The sequence below is a fragment of the Somniosus microcephalus genome, chromosome 2 (assembly GCF_052327205.1).
Source record: "Somniosus microcephalus isolate GS21.2 chromosome 2, FLI_Smic_1.0, whole genome shotgun sequence".
NCBI lineage: Eukaryota > Metazoa > Chordata > Chondrichthyes > Squaliformes > Somniosidae > Somniosus > Somniosus microcephalus.
In genome coordinates this window covers 131,241,349-131,261,859 of record NC_140988.1, presented here as the reverse complement: position 1 = coordinate 131,261,859, position 20,511 = coordinate 131,241,349, and the positions used below count along the sequence as shown (strand labels likewise).

Here is a 20,511-nt window from a genome sequence, read left to right as displayed (position 1 = left end):
CTGAAGGAGGGGATTATTGAGGGCAGCACCAGCCCCTGGCGAGCCCAGGTTGTGGTCGTTAAGACCGGCGAGAAGCAGCGCCTGGTCATCGACTACAGCCAGACAATAAATCGCTACACCCTGCTGGACGCTTACCCACTCCCCCGCATAGCTGATATGGTCAACCAGATCGCGCAGTACCGCATCTTCTCGACCATTGACCTGAAATCAGCGTACCACCAGCTCCCTATCCGCCCTGAGGACCGCCAGTATACTGCCTTTGAGGCAAACGGCCGCCTCTATCACTTCCTTAGGGTTCCCTTTGGCGTCACCAACGGGGTCTCCGTCTTCCAAAGGGAGATGGACCGGATGGTCGATCAAAATGCGTTGCAGGCCACTTTCCCATATCTGGACAATGTGACCATCTGCGGCCATGACTTGCAGGACCATGACGCAAACCTCGAAAAATTCCTCTGCACCGCCCAACTCCTGAACCTGACGTATAACAAGGAGAAGTGCATATTCCGCACAACCCGCCTCGCCATCCTTGGCTGTGTTGTGGGACACGGAGTCATCGGTCCTGACCCCGACCGGATGCGTCCCCTTATGGAACTCCCACTGCCCCACTGCCTCAAGGCCCTGAAGAGGTGCCTAGGGTTTTTCTCCTATTACGCCCAGTGGGTCCCCTACTATGCGGACAAGGCCCGTCCGCTGATCAAGTCCACCTCTTTTCCCTTACCGGCAGAGGCCCGCTTAGCCTTCCACCGTATCAAGGAAGACATTGCCAAAGCTACCATGCACGCAGTGGACGAATCCATCCCCTTTCAGGTGGAAAGCGATGCGTCCGACTTTGCCCTGGCCGCTACCCTTAATCAGGCGGGGAGACCCGTGGCCTTCTTTTCACGAACCCTCCAGGGCCCGGAGACCAGACACTCCGCTGTTGAGAAGGAGGCCCTGGCTATTGTGGAGGCTGTGCGTCATTGGAGGCACTACCTGGCCGGAAAACGATTTACCCTGCTCACTGACCAGCGTTCAGTTGCTTTTATGTTTAACAACAAGCAGAGGGGCACAATCAAAAACGACAAGATCTTGAGGTGGAGAATCGAACTTTCCACCTACAATTACGAGATCTTGTACCGGCCCGGGAAGCTCAATGAACCCCCGGATGCTCTATCGCGTGGCACCTGCGCCAGCGCGAAGATCGATAGACTGCGGGCCCTCCACAATGACCTCTGCCACCCGGGGGTCACCAGGTTCTTCCACTTCATCAAGGCCCGCAACCTGCCTTACTTCATTGAGGAGGTCAGGACCATGACCAGGAACTGCCAAGTCTGCGCTGAGTGCAAACCGCACTTCTATAGACCAGACAGGGCTCACCTGATAAAAGCCACTCACCCCTTCGAGCGCCTGAGCATTGATTTTAAAGGGCCTCTCCCCTCCTCAGACCGTAATGTGTACTTCCTCAACATTATTGATGAGTACTCCCGTTTCCCGTTCGCCATCCCCTGCCCGGACATGACCAATGCCACGGTCATTAAATGTTTGAACGACCTCTTCACCCTGTTCGGTTTCCCCAGCTATATCCATAGCGACCGGGGCTCATCGTTTATGAGCGACGAACTCCGCCAGTACCTGCTCGCTAGGGGTATTGCCACAAGCAGGACCACCAGTTACAACCCCCGGGGGAACGGACAGGTGGAAAGAGAGAATGCGACAGTTTGGAAGGCCGCCCTGCTAGCCTTAAAGTCTAGGGGCCTTCTGACCTCCCGCTGGCAGGATGCGCTCCACTCTATTTGGTCACTGCTCTGCACTGCCACTAACGCCACCCCTCATGAGAAAATGTTTGTCTTCCCAAGGAAGTCCACATCGGGGACATCGCTACCGCCATGGCTGACGTCTCCAGGGCCGGTCCTACTGAGAAGACACGTGAGGACCCATAAAATGGACCCCCTGGTCGAGAGGGTCGACCTCCTCCACGCCAACCCCCAGTACGCTTATATTGCGTACCCGGATGGGCGGGAGGACACAGTCTCCATACGAGACCTCGCACCCTCGGGGGCCCCAGTAACCCACTACCCACTACCAACCCCCCCCACGATCCAATATCCAACCCCAGCAGACGGCACGCCTGGGCCCCGCGACCTGCCCGACACCCACCAGGACTACACACCAGTGCCCCAGCCTACGCGGGACTCGACGCCGGAAGCTTCACTACCCCTGCCGTCGCCACGTCGATCACAGCGGCAGACAAGACCTCCGGAGAGACTCCAATACACAAACTTTTAATACACTTCACCCAGCCGGACTCATTTTAAACAAGGGGTGAATGTGGTAAACCACTGTTTGTATTCCACTGTGTACATGTCTGTACATGCCTCGGCTGACTCCTCCCACGAGTCCAGGTATAAAGGTGACTGCTCCACAGACCCTCTGTATTCTGGACTGGTCGACCACTCGAGGCACACCTTCATTCTCTTGTTAATAAAAGCCTGTTAGTTACTCGCTTAACCTCAGTCTTTTGAGTGATTGATAGCGCATCAATGAAGAATTCGATCATATTATGATCGCTCCGACCCAAGGGGCCTCGTACAACAAGATTGCTAATTAATCCTTCCTCGTTACATAATACCCAGTCTAAGATGGCCTGATCTCTGGTTGGTTCCTCGACATATTGGTCCAGGTAACCATCCCGTAAACACTCCAGGAATTGAATTGTGGAAAATGTCAACAATCAAGCAAATGTGTGCTCCTCGATTTGATGAGCCCTCCCTCCAAGCTCTGGTGCATGGAGCCACCTGTAATAAGGAGGTGTTGTTCCCTTCCTCGGGGAGAAAAAAACCACCCCAGCAGACAAAAGCTCTGTGGCTACAAGTGGCCCATCCTCAACTTTCCCATCACCCTCAATCTGATCCCCATCGCCTCTCCTCACCAGCACTCTGCTTTGCCAACCTCTTCCTCCACATGCAACTTGACACTTACATCCCTGCACCCTTACCCATTCCGTCTCTCTCTATGGTCACATTCACCTAACTATTGGACCATGCAGCCCTCTCACTCCCTATCACTGTGATGCCATGACAACAACCACTTTCAACACACAGGGAGGGTCCTTTGTATCCTTCTAAGCAACTATGCTATGGATTATCTACACTCACTCCTTCATTCTCACTCAAACTCCACTTGTTTCCCTCACTGCAGGAAAGAGAGCCCACAATAAGAGGGAAAGAGCCATGACAGGAGGAGGGCCACCCTCAGTAGCCCAGCTCACTCCCTGGGAGGAGGTGTCCCTGGAAATTGCTGGGATCGAGGAGGATTCCAAGTGGGCGACGGGCAGAAGGACGCATCACAACAAGCTGGTGACAGAATAGTTAGGAATCAATCTCATTGACATAGCATGAGTCACTGATAATGATTCTGATGCTCTAACAGATTGACTTATGATCATCTGCAATATTCAATGTGCATGTAACCTTAGCCTCACATCTCCAACTCTTTTTCCTTTACTCCCCCACAGGACCATCGAAAGCCCCCATCCCCACTATCCAGGAGGAACAGCCTGAGCCTCCAGACTCCTCAGAGGAAGCTGCAACCTCTGAGGGCGCAGCGTCAGCAGAATTCAGCAGACACTCACACTCAGTGGGACCTTCGCGAGATAGAGTAGTGTTGTCACCTGGTGTATCACAGCTCACAAGTGAGCATCAGCAGATGGTGGAGACAGGAACAGAAGTGGAGAGTCCTCGTCGGAGGGCGCAGGACTCTGCCAGCTCGGCTCCGCTGCATGTCGACCCTGTGCCTCCAGGTCCATCCAGAAGGAGAGCGGTGCTGGAACTCCAGGAACAGGTGCAGGAGTCTCTGGCAGGTTTTGTCTCCAGAGTCGCTGCGAGTGTGGAGCGAATGGAGGAGTCCATCGCGAACATGAGCAGAGCCTTTGTGGAGGCATTGGAGCATGAACGCATCACCGCGGAAAGGATGGCAACCTACGTGGAAAGGATGGCTACCTTCATGGTAAGGCTGGCTACCATAGAGGAGAGGATGGCTACGGTAGAGGAGAGGATGGCTACGTCCATGGAGGAGCTTAGTCGCCAGGGTATTGAAAACATGGTCATTTTTCAGAATAGAATGACATCTCTTGAGGAGTGATGGTCAGCTATTTAGCAAACAAACTAGACCTTCATGCAAGTCCTCTGGAGTAGGACTTCCAGTGCAGAAACGGGTCTTCATGGCCCCCCTGCAGTGCAGCAAGGTGCTGTCAAGCCACTTGCTAGCTCTGAAGTGGGGCTGACCCATGAGAGGGATGTTGGTGGCAGACAACAAGGAAGTGGAGGCTGCTCTCACAACCATGCCACTGCAGAGCCCTCAGTCATAGCCCCACCAGATTCCTCACCCAACTGAGATGGGTGTCTCAGCCCCTGCACAGCCGCAGGAGCAGCAGACTGTTGGTGAGCCCGCACAGGTTCGCCACCCCAGAGGATACCCGCCAAAGGCGTTGAGACAGGATCAGCATGAGAGTGAGCAAGGGGCCTCCACATCTGCTGAAGCCACAGGGGAAGCACCACGTAGGAGCAAGCGTAAGAGGAAGATAAAGCACAAGTAGTCACTTGGGTGTTCTGTTGTGTTTAATTGTGAAATGTCATCTGTGACTGAATGTTATAAAATGACTTGATGGCAAACTGTTTTGTATTTGGACCAGCCATCATTGTGATTGTATTATGAAGTGTTTTGATGGCAAACTGTTGAAGTTGTGGCCTATGTCATTTCGCAAATGGGACTTTCACATTGAGGGCTTAGGGCACCTTGCGATTGTCAGAATGGTGGTCAGAGTGATAGGATTCCGCAGGTTCTTCTCCATTGTCGATGCTCTGGTAAGAAGGAGCGAGACTAAAGTGTTTGATTGTGCAGGCTAAGCAAATCTGGCCAGGATGAGTGTGTCCCTTGCATCCCCGGCAGCAATGTTGTCGCTCGCTGGCGCCTTCTGGCCTGTGCATCTTCAAGTGGGTGACTAGCAGCTTGGTGCTCCTGTTGATGTTCCTGATGTTGGTGCTGCTGTTGCCCATGGTTCTGCTGCTGCTGCGGTTGGTTTGCGTCCAAATCTGATGTCCAGGAGGAAAGGAATTAAATGTTCGCCATGCTTCTGGTATATACCTCAGTTGAGGAAGCACTTAGTCAAGGTGGCGAGAGGGGTTTCCCAGGAGGCCACACTGGAGATGGGTGTCAGGCTCCAAACTTACACAACAATGAGTATGCCTACTAAAAGTTCCCCCAGACCTGAAACAACAAAGTTCTGCCACCTGCAAATGATCATTGGTGAAAACTTTGTAATGGTGGAGCTGCAGCTGTGAGTAAGCAATCCACTTGTGAGGCCACCAGCATTAACTGGCATGTTCCAGAGGAGGGGTGAAGGATGGGGGGAATGACTAAAAATCAGAAAGGCCTCTCAAAATGGGATTATAGAGGCTATTAAGTGGTTCTTAAGGGCCTATCCCACCTCTTGGAGGCGGGATGGAAAGGGGGTCAGAAAACATGCATTTGGGAAAATTGATCGGAGACGGGATCGGGCCTGCCCGCCTTTTTTGGCGATTTTAACAACTCGCAAGCCTCCAATCCCGCCTCCTCGGGCCTGGCAAAATCGAGCCCTATGACTCAGTATGCCATTAAAAAATCGAGATACACCTCATTCAACAAGGCTTTTCGGGGGGCGGGGGCCGGGGTGGGGTTTAACAGCACTATTCCAGCATGAAAGGGGAAGTTTTCGTCAGTTCATGATTTCAGTTGATTGCCGGCTCCGGGGAGTTCAACAGTGCGCCCTGTGGCAGAGCCGGGAATGACTGACAGCAACTTCTGGATTTCCGCGTTTAATTGTGCAAGTTCAGAAGTTGCTGTCAGATTCACAGTTGTAATGATGTTGAACACTGACACTTTCACCGTCATTGCAACTCCAAATTCCAGGCCCTTAATACTTTTTTTGTGATAAAGCACAGTGATGCTGTGTTTTTGCTCTGTATGTACCAACTGCACAATTGTACATGGATTTCAAATAGTAGGAACAGGAAAAATTATTGATTTAAGTGATCTACAGTCATACTTGCAGCATCGATGGAATATGTTTACTTCTGATTTGAAACAAACAGCTATTAAGCTGAGAGATGTTAGTGCTATGAATGGAACCATCTGTGAAACACCTTCAAAAAAACCTCAGGATGTCCTAAAACAGCTCTCAGTCCATGAAGTACTTTTGAAACGTAGTCACTGTTGTAATGTAGGGGTACACACCAGCCAATTGCGTGCAGTAAGATCCCACAAACAGCAATGAAATAAATGACCAAATAATATTTTGGTGATATTGATTGAGGGATAAATATTGGCTAGGTCACTGGGAGAACTCCCCTGCTCTTCTTCGAATTATGCCATGGGAGCATTTATGTCTACCTGAGAAGGCGGATGGGGCCTCGGTTTAACGTCTCATCCTCCATCAGTACTGCACTGAAGTGTCAGCCTAGATTATGTGCTTAAGTGTCTGGAATGGGGATTGAACCCATAACCGTCTAAATCAGAGGTGAATGTGCTACCACTTAGTCAAGACTGACACTTTTACTTTTTAGTTAGAAGGTCAGAGCTTCCCAAGTGAGGTATAGCATGGTTAGAGGCAGAGTAAAGTTCCCCTTCTCAGCAGTTAGTTAACTGTCAGGTGAGTCAGGAAGGTGTTAATTTGCTCATATTTTCATTGCAGCCTTGTCTAGCTGCTTGTTTTGTTTGAGCAAATAGTCAGTTATGTCAAACAGTTTTTGTAACTAGGTGACAAGTTTCCAACCTATTGGTCATTACTGACACTCCAAGGATAGTGCTTAGAGTTGCAGAGATTTTGTGTGTCTTTAAGGTTCTGTAACGATTGGAAGCTTTTATTTGATTTTTGAAGACACATTCTGAATTTACTTTGTTCCTGGTCAGTCTTCAAAGGGTACCAGGTTGCAGCTCGGGGATCATGGTCTCTGTTCACTAATTCTACTGAAGCCATCAAGAGGAAGGCTAGAGAATCAGTGAGGACGAGAAAGTTTAAAAGAACCCCAACTAGAGCTATTGTGAATGAAAGTTATCACAGGTGCAATATTTATCAATAAAATTAGTGAAGGATTACATCTGTCTGTGGTTTTTCTAAATCTAAGTAGGAGTAGTTACGTTCTGTTAGCTACTGTAATCACTTAATTGCTACTGTTTTACTTTTAGCATACCTATTATGTAGTTCATAGCTTAAACCAATGGTCTGATAAAAGTATATTTTACCACTTTCCAAAATTGGAGAGATCACAAGAGGTGTTGTGTCCTGACCAGGAAGCTAATTACAGCAATAAGAGTTTATCTTTGATCTTAGGCAAATGATCAGATAATGAGGGTATAAAGTCACATTGTGCTTCATAGGGAGCAAGAGCTCAGTTACAGAGGTCTTTGTCACAGAACACAAAGCAAATATCTAGGTAAAACCTAAAAATGTAACGAGGCTAGATGTCACAAATGTCCGGGACATGAGCAAATGATACACTATGAAGAAAACGCTGTAGGAAAGATTGTTTTGGGATTTGTGTCTAATGTTACTTATTTGATGAAGTTTGAATTGAGGTTCTGAATCACTCCTATATAAAATGACTCAAATGGGAAAACAGCTCAGCTAGTGGTTATTAAAAGTACATCACAGCCCTGATCGGAGTAACCAGCTAGTTCCTACCTCACTAGGGATACATAAAAACTTGAAACGATGTATTGGGAGTGAAATTTCTTTGTTGCACTAAGTGTGTATTAATGTGTAGTAATTTTGTACATCAACAGTAATGGACTATTTGCTCATTTTTGTCCATGTTCTTAAAATTTCTATAAAAAATAATCCAGTTAAATGCAGGGATCTGCTGTTAATGGTTTTTGGCTTGTTAAGCTACAATTAAAGGTGACATTGCAAATCTATACATAGAAACATAGAAAAATAGGAGCAGGAGTAGGCCATTCGGCCCTTCGAGCCTGCTCCGCCATTCAATATGATCATGGCTGATCCTCTATCTCAATACCATATTCCCGCTCTCTCCCCATACCTCTTGATGCCTTTTGTGTCTAGAAGTCTACCTACTTCTTAAATATATTCAGTGACTTGGCCTCCACAGCCTTCTGTGGTAGAGAACTCCACAGGTTCACCACCCTCTGAGTGAAGACATTTCTCCTCATCTCAGTCCTAAATGTCCTACCCTATATCCTGAGACTGTGACTCCTTGTTCTAGACACCCACCCCCCAGCCGGGGGAAACATCCTCCCTGCATCCAGTCTGTCTAGCCCTGTCAGAATTTTATAAGTTTCAATGAGATCCCCTCTCATTCTTCTAAACTCTAGTGAATACAGGCCTAGTCGACCCAATCGCTTCTCATACGACAGTCCCGCCATCCCAGGAATCAGTCTAGTGAACGTTCGCTGCACTCCCTCTATGGCAAGTATATCCTTTCTTAGGTAAGGAGACCAAAACTGCACACACGTCCCTGCCCACCTCACATTAATGATATCGGGCTGGAGTTTTCTGGAGTGGGGCACTGTACTGGCCTCGCTAGACGTGCTCCTATCTAGTTATCCAGCAAGTTAAACACTTATTCAAATAATTCCTCGTGAAGCCGGTTTGCGGTTTTGAAGCTTTACTTGAACAAATTTGTGAAACTGTAAACAAAGACAAAGTATGTTTTGTACATAAAACTGAGTACTATACATTAGATATTACATAAGATATAAACATATTTACAACAACAGAATAGACTAATTGTATAACTAACTAACATTTGGACTAACTTCTGTAAATACTAACTATTAACCTTTTATAAACAAAGTATTGTCAAATACTACCCTGACAAAGTTGCTATCATGTTAACAAACAAAGATACTCACAGATATTGCGTCTGGCCTAATATATGAGATCAGATTACACTGGATTGCGAATCCCTCATGGAATTCCCCATTACTCTGCCAGGTTCTTTCTGGGAAAACTCCTTCCGGGTCAAACAGGAAGAAAGGTCAACTGACCTCTGCTGTATACAAACACACTGCTAACTCAATAACCACCACCAGAGGGTGCTATCTGCATATAAAAAGTCCATAAGTCCAGAACACTCCCCATCTGGGGTCGTGAACGACTCCACATAGTGCGAACTTTACTTGTCACTGGAGTCCTCTGGCGACAAAAGAAGTACCACCTCAGAGACGGGCCATAGGTGTCGATGATAGGATGCAGCTTCCGTAGACTGCTGCAAGGGGGTAGGTTGCGTTCTGCTGTGCACAGTTCCAATCTGGGTATGGTGAGGTCTGACTGGGGTGCCAACTTGGCCTTACCAAAGACGAAGCCGATTTTGCTTTGTCCATCTTGAGTGGTGACCTTCAGATAAGCCACACTTGCAATGGCCTTAGCAGATGCATCTGCAAAGACACAAAGCTCTTTGGATTGGGCATTTAAGGGAGAGAAGGATGTATAGGAGCGAGGTATTCGGATTTCCTGTAAGTCTTGGAGTGAGTCTCTCCATCTATCCCACTCTGCCTCCATCTCTTCAGAGAGAGGTGAATCCCACTCTTCAGCGCGTGTGGAGAGTTCCCTGAGGAGCAGCCTGCCTTGTATGGTGACAGGGGCTAAGAAGCCGAGAGGGTCGTATAGGCTGTTGACTGTAGAGAGCATTCCTCTACATGTGAAGGGTTTCTTGGCATCTAAGACTTGGAACGTGAACGTGTCTGTTGCTATGTTCCAAGACACTCCTAGGCTACGCTGTAGGGGGAGGTCATCAGTAAAGAGGTCTAGATCCTTGATGTCCTTAGCACGATCTTCAGGGGGGAATGCCTCCATCACTGCTGGTCTGTTAGAGGCTATCTTGTGTAGCCTGAGGTTGGATAGTGCAAGTAGTTCCTGGGCTCGTCCGAGGGTACTGATGGCCTCTGCTTCGGTCGGGAATGACTTCAGTGCATCGTCGACATAGAACTCTCGTTCGATGAACCCTCTCACATCGCTGCCAAAGTCGTTGTCTTCTTCCTTGGCAGCCCTCCTCAGTCCGTATATGGCAACAGCAGGGGACGGGCTATTCCCGAAGACATGGACACGCATTCTGTAGTCCAAAATGTCTCTGTTGGGGTCGTTATCCCAATACCACAGGAAGCGGAGGAAGTCTCTGTGGTCTTCTCTCACCACAAAGCAGTGAAACGTGCTGGATATTGGCAGTGATGGCGACGGGCTCTTTCCTGAATCTCATGAGTACCCCCAAGAGGCTGTTGTTGAGATCGGGCCCTGTGAGGAGTACATCGTTGAGAGAGACTCCCCGATATGGTGCACTGGAGTCAAACGCCACGCGGATCTGTTCCGGCTTTTTGGGGTGATAGACTCCGAAGGAAGGGAGGTACCAACACTCTTGGCCTTCCTGGAGTGGAGGAACTATCTCTGCATGATCGTTGATAAGCATTTTCTTGACAAATTCTAGGAAGTGTGCTTTCATCTTTGGCTTCTTCTCTAGTGTGCGACGGAGTGAGTTAAGACAGTTATAGGCATACTCCCTGTTGTTTGGCAGCCGTCGTCTGGGGTTCTGGAAGGGTAAGGGTGCAACCCAGCTGTTAGAGCTGTCACGAGAGACCTAATTGTCCATAATCTGGAGGAATCTCATGTTGTCAATCGATGGAGCAAGTTTGTGATTGTTGGCGGTGCGACAGAAGACTGACTGACCCGGGTTCTCTCCAGTGAGCATCGTCTGTGGAAATCAGCGCTGGGGTTTTCTGAGGCTGAGCCGTATGACTGAACTTCTCTGTCACTCGGATCTGACTACTGCATGGGGTAAGGTAGCTTGGACGACCATTCTCCAAGATGGAAGTATTGAGTGTGCTCACCTGAGATGGCTTGTGAGCACCCTTGAGGCACACGTCTCCAACGACGACCCAGCCAAGGTCTAGCCTTTGGGCGAAAGGGGCGTCATGTGGACCGTTGATCTGTTTCCTTATCTTATGTACCCTCAGGATGTCCCTTCTCAACAACAGAAGTATGCCTGCATCTGGATCAAGAGGTGGGATCTCGTTTGCAATGCGTCGCAGATGACAGTGATGATGAGCTGCATTCGGAGTGAGAATCTCAGAACGGTTGTCGGGGACTTGATTACATTCGATGAGTGTAGGAAGGGGGAGGCTAATCTTCCCGTTGGCTGACTCAACGACATAACCGCAGGCCCTCCTGCCAGCTGTCTCTGAAAGCCCAGCACACGTCTTCAGTGTGTAAGGCGACGGACTTCCTTTGACCTTGAAGATGTTGAAGAACTCGGATCTTGTTAGAGAACGATTGCTTTGTTCATCTAGTATGGCATACATCTTATCAGATTCCTGGTGACATCCTACAGGGTACACATTAACGAGGCATATCTTGGAGCACGTTCTTGCACTCACTCCTTCTCCACACACCTCGGTGCACCTGGATGTAATCTCCGTACCGGCAGCTCCCTCTCTCTCCCCGCCGTGCTCTGAGGTGGGAGGAGGCGACTCTGACTTCCAAGGAGCTGGTGCGCAGCTCTGGCTTGAGCTGCCACTAGCTTAGCCCATGCTTTGGCGATGGCCATGCTTACTCGAGAACCACCTGATGACCGTGAACCAGCTTGCGATCTGTAGTAACCGGAGCTTATAGACCGATTGTCACATTCTACAGTTTCGTCTGCCTGTTTAAGGTCTTCTACTTGCTGCAAAGCATTTTCGTTATTATCTTCTGACATGTTGCTGTGAGGTAGGTGTGGTGTACAAGGTGAAGGCTTACTCTGAGTTCCTCCTGCTCCACTCTTCACAGCTATCCGTAATGCTATCTTTTCACTGTACTGGCCTCGCTAGACGTGCTCCTATCTAGTTATCCAGCAAGTTAAACACTTATTCAAATAATTCCTCGTGAAGCCGGTTTGCGGTTTTGAAGCTTTACTTGAACAAATTTGTGAAACTGTAAACAAAGACAAAGTATGTTTTGTACATAAAACTGAGTACTATACATTAGATATTACATAAGATATAAAGATATTTACAACAATAGAATAGACTAATTGTATAACTAACTAACATTTGGACTAACTTCTGTAAATACTAACTATTAACCTTTTATAAACAAAGTATTGTCAAATACTACACTGACAAAGTTGCTATCATGTTAACAAACAAAGATACTCACAGATATTGCATCTGGCCTAATATATGAGATCAGATTACACTGGATTGTGAATCCCTCATGGAATTCTCCATTACTCTGCCAGGTTCTTTCTGGGAAAACTCCTTCCGGGTCAAACAGGAAGAAAGGTCAACTGACCTCTGCTGTATACAAACACACTGCTAACTCAATAACGACCACCAGAGGGTGCTATCTGCATATAAAAAGTCCATAAGTCCAGAACAGGCACCTCGCAGCGTGCTCTGTTAGACTTTTTTCCGCACCCTTTAAGTCAAAATGTTTTTGTGTCATAACTTGCTGGAAGTGTGAGCTGATAACGGTGTGGCAAAGTCATCTGGAACCTCAGTGAATGGTGGGTCCAACAGTGTATCTCCTTAACCGATGAGATTTAAGGATTGAGAAGGAAATAGAGGAATGACTGAGAATTAGAGTCAATTCAGGTACAGAAAGATGATAGAGAGGGAAAGAAAGATTGGATTAAGAGAGAGAACAAAGAGACAGAAAGGAAAAGTAAGAAACACATTTTAAAAATTAAAATTTTACATTTTTAAAATCACTAAGAACAAGCTGAAGGAATGAGACTCCACAGTTTAAATTGTTCCATTTCTGGGCCAGTGAAGTTGATTGGCATTGCATTAATAATTATCACATTGTTTAAAAAGGTGCTTATGCTGTTAATTACCAGACTTAACTTTTTGTGGCGTGTTTAAAGGGCAATTAATGTGCAAATCCAACAAGTTTTTAAAAATAATGAGGAGGCCATTTGTGCGAAGTAAACTGAGGAGTGGTCTAAATCGACCAGCAGATTCTGGAGATTCGCAACTCACGGTGTATATCGTAATCCCCTGATTTTGCTGGCCAATTAGCACATTAATAATGATGTGCGTCATTAACACATCATTATTTTTCCAACAATTATCATGCAGAGAGAATGGACAGAGATCCAGCTCAGAGACAGTCAAAGGAGCAAATCAGCTGATTCAATGTACACACCAAAAGACTGCTTCACCAAGTCTCACTTTACTTGACTTGTTGGGAGATATAAAAAGATTGGTAACTTTTTTTCAAAGAGAAATCTTGCCACGCACTACCGGCCCATCTGTGCGTGTCCCCTGCAAGTTCCTCACCCTCCCCATAACACATAACTTCTGGCTTGCCTCCAGCCTCCCATCCCATTGGGCGAGCTGCCAATTCTGGTAAATCTCCTCTGCACCCTTTCCAAGACCTTGACATCCTTCTTGAAGTGTGGTGCCCAGAATTGGACACGATACTCTAGCTAAGGCCTAACCAGTGATTTAGAAAGGTTTACCATAACTTCTTTGCTTTGGTACTCTATGTCTCTATTTATAAAGCCAAGGACTTTATATGCTTTTTTAACAGCCTTGTTAACTTGTCCTGCCACCTTCAAAGATTTGTGTATGTACACCCCAGGTCTCTCTGTTCCTGCACCCCTGTTAAAATTGTACCATTTAATTTATATTGCCTCTGCTCATTTTTCCTTCGAAAATGCATCACTTTACATTTCTCTGTATTAATTTTCATCTGCTGTGTGTCTGCTCATTTCAGTAAACTGTCTTATGTCCACCTGAAGTCTGTTACTAGCCACCTCATTGTTTACTACATTTCCAAGCTTTGTGTCATTAGCAGACTTTGAAATTATGCCCCCTTACCCATCCAGGTCATTAATTGTTATCAAAAAGAGCAGCCGTCCTAATACTGACCCCTGGGAAACACCACTGCACACTTCCCTCCAGTCTGATAAAGAACTGTTCATCATTACTCTCTGCTTTCTGTCTCTTAGCCAATTTTGTATCCACACAGCCACTGCCCCTTTAATCCCACAGCCTTCAATTCTGCTAACAAGTCTATTATGTGGCAATCCTGCCTGTATTTCAAAAATAGTGTGTCCTGTACTAACTGGGAAAACTTGTATGCTTGGGATGATTCTCTCATCATTTGCTCGGAGGTGGGCTCTGGCAACACACTGGGGGACTTCAGAGCCACATGTTTATCCTTGTGCCTTTGCACACATGCTGCTGGAGAATCCAGATGGCAGCCACCAATCTGTGAGTACAGAAACCATTGCACACATCTGTGAGGCCCCCGCCCATCCTAACAGCTGTCCCCAGGACATCAAAAATTGGCCTTTATTGCATCTTGGACAGTGGTCAGCATTGTCTTGACAGCATTAATGACAGCTCAGTTGAGAGAATTCTGCAATTGTGCCCATTACTTGCATGTTTGACATCTCTGCTGCACATACCACTGATGCTGCATGTTTCTGAATGGCAGTTTGTGAAGCAGAGAATATTTGCTGCACAACATTATCCAACTGACTACTGGTGAACAAAGTTTGTCACATGGAATGCAAGAAGGTAAGTAAAGGATGCACAGATTCCTGCTCATGAAGCATCCTCATTTTCAGAGCTGGCCTGAATCCTAAAACAACTCAAAGGGACCTTGGCTATGCCACCCCCCTCCCACCGCCCCCCCCATCACTCCCCCCGCCATCCTCCCCACTTCAGCAGCAGACAATGCTCTTAACCCCCACCTCTGGCCCTTCCACACATGGGAAGTGACTCACTTCCTTTTCCAAATTAGTAAAACCCTTGTTGGACAGGTGCCTTCTTCAAGTCCTGATGAAGATGGAGTGCTGTGGTGAGGATTTATTCATGGTCATCCTCAGTGCTCACCTTTGCACTTTTCTTGAGGCCAGACGCCTATTGTTTTCAAGTATCCCTCCAGCTTCTCTGGGTACATGAGCTTACATTCACAGAGTGAGGACCCCCACCCCAACTCCCTCCTTGTTTGTGTTACGCATCTGCACAATGCAGAGCACTTCTATGTACCCTCACTAAGAGCGTGCTGCAGGTTTTTACTTTCTGTGCTATTCCTCCACTTTACCCAGAAATTGCGCACTCCACCCCAAGATTGTCACACTTTGTTAGTGCACTTTGCTTTAATGCTAGTTAAGAGGCTGCTCAGCTAATCGAACAGCATTTCTTGCAGGTGCTTTCAGATTGGTTACTTAGTCACACATTAGTGCACCCGAGCTTTCAGAAGAGACAAAGTAAGGTTGGGCGTTTGACAGTGCTTGGATAAAAAGGCAAGAATTTAAACTCCCATTAACACACTTTCTCTGTAGTAAGAAGAATTTCAACCGAATTATATATCACTATATAAGTAACGCCGATCATGAAGCGAATATTTTGACAAGAGTTAGGCATGATTTCAGTAGCACATACAATCCAAGTTCTCAAATTGAAGTGCCTGTGACATGTTAGTCGAAGTAACAAAGCATGTAACTAGATATTAATTATTAACTAAGTACGGTTGCATTATTACCAAGTCAGATTAAGTGATTTGTGGTAACCATTCAAGTATGATTCGAGGGGCTATGATTAATTAATCCATTCTTGTTAATTAATCATTTATTAGTCGTTAAAGCCGGCACAGATAAAGTCTTTTTTATTTGTCTGATTATTTTCTCTCTCTAAGAGTCTTATTCATTTTCTTTTCTAACTGTAATGAGAAGAGGTAGATATTTGTCAAAAGATGCAGGATGAAAATGTTTTCTGCATTCCGTCTCATGAATGCATTGTCAAACCTGATGCACAAGTGGAGATTGCTCAAGTACAGAACCTATGTACAGACAGTGCTGACTTCAAAATGCATTTTACCTCAAAATCTTTTGCTTGATACCAGAGGGAAACTAAAGAACACTGACATTTTTCTACTTTCTTCAGGACTTGTCCAAACTGTACAAATTTATGCGCAAACTGAATGAGTCTACTGTCTCCAGTTCCATGGGAATAAAGGATGAAATGCATGAGCTTCGCAACTTAACATTTGATCTCACTCACAAGTTCAGATCCATGGAAACAAGTCTGCATTCTCTTACAGAGCTGACAAACACACAGGTTTAGTATCACATTTCTTAATCATTTGTTTAGATGATGCTGACGATATCCTTGTATTTTTATAGTTTACCTGCAGCGCTGCATCAGAATATCCCAACAGTTGATTAATGGGATCAAATAAGCTGCTCTACAGATAGTAGATTGAACAGTAGATGAACAGAAAGGTAGATTAAGGAAGAGAGGAGCAGGCAGCAGGAAAGAGCAGGGGAGTGAGACAAATAGGATAGCTCTTTCAAAGAGCTGACACAGGCATGATGTGCTAAGTGGCCGCCTTCTGTGCTGTATCATTCTATGAGCCAACCTAATCTTTTATAATTGGTTACATTCTAATCAGTTCCATTTTTGATTGTATCTTTTGTCTAAGTGGTAGGGCAGGATTTTCATTGGGCCGTGGAGTCGGGATTGGAGGCGTGGGGCGGGGGGAGTTAAAATCCCGAAATCAGGGGTTCCGACCCCATCCCGCACCCAAACCCGCCTCCATGCCAATTTCAAAGGAGGCGGGTACCCGCCCCGCACTGGGACCCGCCTACCTGAGGCGGGAAGGGATTAGTACCAATTAACTGCCTGTTAACAGGCAGTTTTTAGCCTAATCCCTATTTTTAAGGTTGAAGTGTGGGATTCCCGACGGCTCCAAACCACGCCAAGTTAGAGGAGGCGGGCCGTCGTGTTGAAGGACTTGGAGGGGTCGAGATCGGTGTTCAGGTGAGTGATGTGTGCATGAGTGCAAAGGTAAGTGTGTTTGGTGTGTCTAAAGTGATTAAAGAAGTTTAAATTACCTTTTCTTATCTTTTCAGCCTTCCTTCCTTTAGGTCTCAAGAGTCCCTCATCTCACCGGCACGGAAAGCAGAATGGCCACGAACTGTCAAAAGTGACAGCCTTCAGTTTTCTGTGCAGGAGAGATTTCTAACTGAGTTTGTGGAGAAGGACTCAGGTTAGAGGTAAGATTGTCAGTGTTTGACAGCTTCAAACAGCTGTGAAACACTGATATTTCATCTGTCAAAACCTCTTGACAGATGAAATTTCAGTCTGTGTCGTCACCTGTTGCCGGGTGGCCCTTAATTGGCCTGCTGAGCCCACTGGGCGGGCTCAACAAGTTCAATCAAGTTAAAATTGCGTGGATTGGCCACATCTCGATGGAGGTGGGACAACAACCCCGAAAGTTGTCGTCCCGCCTCCTACCCGACTCCTGAGTTAAAATCCTGCCCGTAGTGTCTATTGTTTAGCTCTTGTTGTAAAGTCTGTAGGTATTATGGCGAATTAATACACAGACTACAAGAGTAACTTTAACAGGACTTTACTATTCGAAGGTCAGGGCGAATCTGCCCAATAAATCCTGACACAGCACTTATATACCGGTGTGGTCACCGTCGGTATTACAGTATACAGCAGCCAAGATAAAGTAGTGCCACACCTAAAATAGTTCTCTTAAAGGTGGACGGTTACATACAATAGTTCTCTTAAAGGTAGAACAGTTACATACACTACAATCCTCCCTTTTTAGCTTACAACATACTTATTCCCCATTAACATAACATCATAACATATATACAACTTATGCAAAACAGTTCACAGATTCAGTCTCTCTGGAGGCTTCCTGACTCTGTCCGGATAACGCCTCGGTGGTGTAGTAGTTTTCGGCGGGGTAGTAGGTTCTTCTGGCAAGGTCGATTCGGCTTGAAGGACAGTGTCAGGTTCATCTGATTCTAGTATTACCAGATCGGAGGTAGGTGCTCTGGGTATCTCTGCTTCAACATTAGCCGTGTAAGGTTGTGGAGTAGGTTGGTCCTTTGTGGATGACCCTATGATCTGGTCAACATGTCACCTTATGATGCTGTCACCAATGTCCACGGTATACATCAGCGGCCCTAGCCTTTTCCCAATAGTTCCAGGCTGCCATTTCTCGATACAGTAGTCCCGGGCCAAAACTTGTTGACCTATCTGAAAGGATCTAGTTGGCCTTTCATTCATGCCCTGAAATTGCCGGTTCTCTACGTCCCTTCTGACGTTTGGCTTAATCAAATCCAGCCGGCATCTTAGTCTTCTATTGAAAAACATCATGGCGGGAGTTTGGTTTGTGACCACATGTGTTGCATTCCTGTACGCCAACAAGAAGTTATCTACCTTATGTTGTAGGTTGATGTCTTCATTACCCATGGCCTTTATGGCCTTCTTGAAGGTCTGGACAAACCTTTCAGCTAATCCATTGGTGGCGGGATGGTATGGGGCTGACGTGTAGTGCTTGACCCCATTCCTTTTTAAGAACTTCCTGAATTCTTCGGACACAAATTGCGGTCCATTATCAGAACAGATCTGTTCCGGCAGGCCATTCCTAGCAAATATGGTCCGTAATACTGTGATGGTTTTTTCCGTGGTGGTGGAGGACATCTTTATTACCTCCGGCCACTTGGAGTGTGCATCCACCGCGATTAGAAACATTGAGTCCATAAATGGACCAGCAAAGTCGACGTGTACCCTTTGCCAAGGAGATGAGGGCCACTCCCATGGATGCAGAGGAGCTTGTGGTGGCGCGTTTTGGACCTTCTGGCATCCTAGACAGCTCTTGGTTATTTCTTCGATGTCTCCATCAATACCTGGCCACCACACAAACGCTCTTGCTAGGTTCTTCATTTTCACTCCACCCAGATGCCCCTCGTGAAGCTCCTTTAGCACCTTATGCAGAAGTTTGGGTGGAATCACCACTCTAGATCCACACATCAAGGTTCCTCGGCACACTGACAGCTGTTCTTTTCTTTGCGAAAATGCGGGCAGCGTTGGTTCGCCATGTGCTGGCCATCCCTCCACCGTTAAATCGTAGACTCGTGAGAGAGTCGGATCATTTCTTGTTTCATTTTCAATCATCGAATTTGTTACTGGTAGACATTCCACTATGGATGAGTGGAACATCTCTACCGGGTCCCCTGTAGCCGCCTCTTCAACTACTGGCAATGGTAGGCGCGATAACCCATCAGCATTTCCATGCTGTTTGGACCTTTTGTATTCGATGTCATATTGGTGTGCCCCAAGTAACACGGACCACCTCTGTAGCCTTTGCGCTGTCATAGTGGAAACGGCCTTGTTAGGGTTGAATTTGGACACCAACGGCTGGTGGTCTGTCAGTAATGTGAACTTCTTGCCCTGCAGGTAATGATTGAATTTCTTTACTCCCCACACAAGGCTGAGGGCCTCCCTATCTATCTGAGCATAATTTCGCTCAGCGGAGGTCAATGATCGGGACGCAAATGCGACTGGCCTTTCCGAGCCATTTGGTAACTTGTGTGAAAGTACTGCTCCAATTCCATAAGGGGAAGCATCACAAGCTAGACGAAGAGGTAACGTTGGGTTGAAATGAGCCAACACTTCCTCAGAGGTAATCAACGCCTTGCTTCTGCGAAAGGCCTTCTTACAGTCCTCGCTCCACTTCCATGGTACTTCTTTCCGCAACAGAGCATTCAGCGGATGCAGCACCGTGGATAGATTTGGCAGAAACTTGTGGTAATAATTAATCAACCCCAGAAACGATCTCAACTGTGATACATTTTCCGGAGCGGGGGCCTTCACGACAGCTTCTATCTTGTCAGGTGACTTGTGCAGCCCCTCTTGGTCAATGACATGACCGCAGTACGAGATCCGTTTCTGGAAGAACTCACATTTCTGGCGATTAACTCGAAGGCCATATTCCTTCAACCTGGTGAGCACCAGTTTCAAATTTGCAAGGTGTTCCTCCTCGTCCTCTCCTGTAATCAGGATATCATCCAAGTAACACTGAGTGCTTGGAATCCCCTGTAAGACCTGCTCCATGGCCCTCTGCCAAATTGCTGGAGCCGAAGCTACTCCAAAAACCAGTCTATTATAACGATACAAGCCTCTGCGTGTGTTGATTGTGAGATACTGGCGCGACTCTTCCTCGACTTCCATTTGTAAGTATGCTTGTGCCAGGTCTATCTTGGTGAAGTGTTTCCCGCCAGACAATGAAGCAAAGATATCCTCAATCCGCGGAAGCGGGTATTGTACCGTGTGAAGCACCGGATTAACTGTGATCTTGAAGTCTCCGCAGATGCGGACCTTTCCCGGTCCCCCTGGCTTGTTACTTGATGAAGACTTCATGACGGGAACAATGGGCGTGGCCCACTCACTCCAGTCCACCTTAGACAGTACCCCTGAACGTTCAAGCTCTTCCAGTTCTGCCTCCACAGCAGGTCGTATCGCGTAAGGTACCGATCTGGCTTTGAAAAATTTTGGGCTTGCATGTTCTGCAATCTTGATTTTTGCCTTAATTCCTCTCAGTGTTCCCAGTCCTTGCTGAAATACCTCTTTAGCTTCGTCCAATATTCTGGACAACCGTTCAGGTTTGACATCTTCCTTTCCGGAATCTACCGTCATTGTGTTTAGTGAGTGCCAGTCTATCTTTATTTTCCTGATCCACTCCTGTCCCAG

The 20,511-nt window shown here is 46.9% G+C and overlaps 1 protein-coding gene across 2 annotated transcripts in view; it reads left to right on the top strand.

Moving 5' to 3' along the window:
* LOC147122953 (uncharacterized) overlaps positions 1-20,511 on the top strand; it is an 84,299-nt gene that overhangs the window by 43,396 nt on the left and 20,392 nt on the right. The window contains exon 6 of one of the 2 annotated variants that reach the window (XM_085962692.1): positions 15,904-16,077. The exons of the other annotated variant lie outside the window; for it this stretch is intronic. Within the exon in view, the coding sequence (XP_085818818.1) occupies positions 15,904-16,077 (174 nt within the window). The remainder of the gene's footprint in view (positions 1-15,903; positions 16,078-20,511) is intronic. 2 annotated transcript variants of the gene reach the window in all.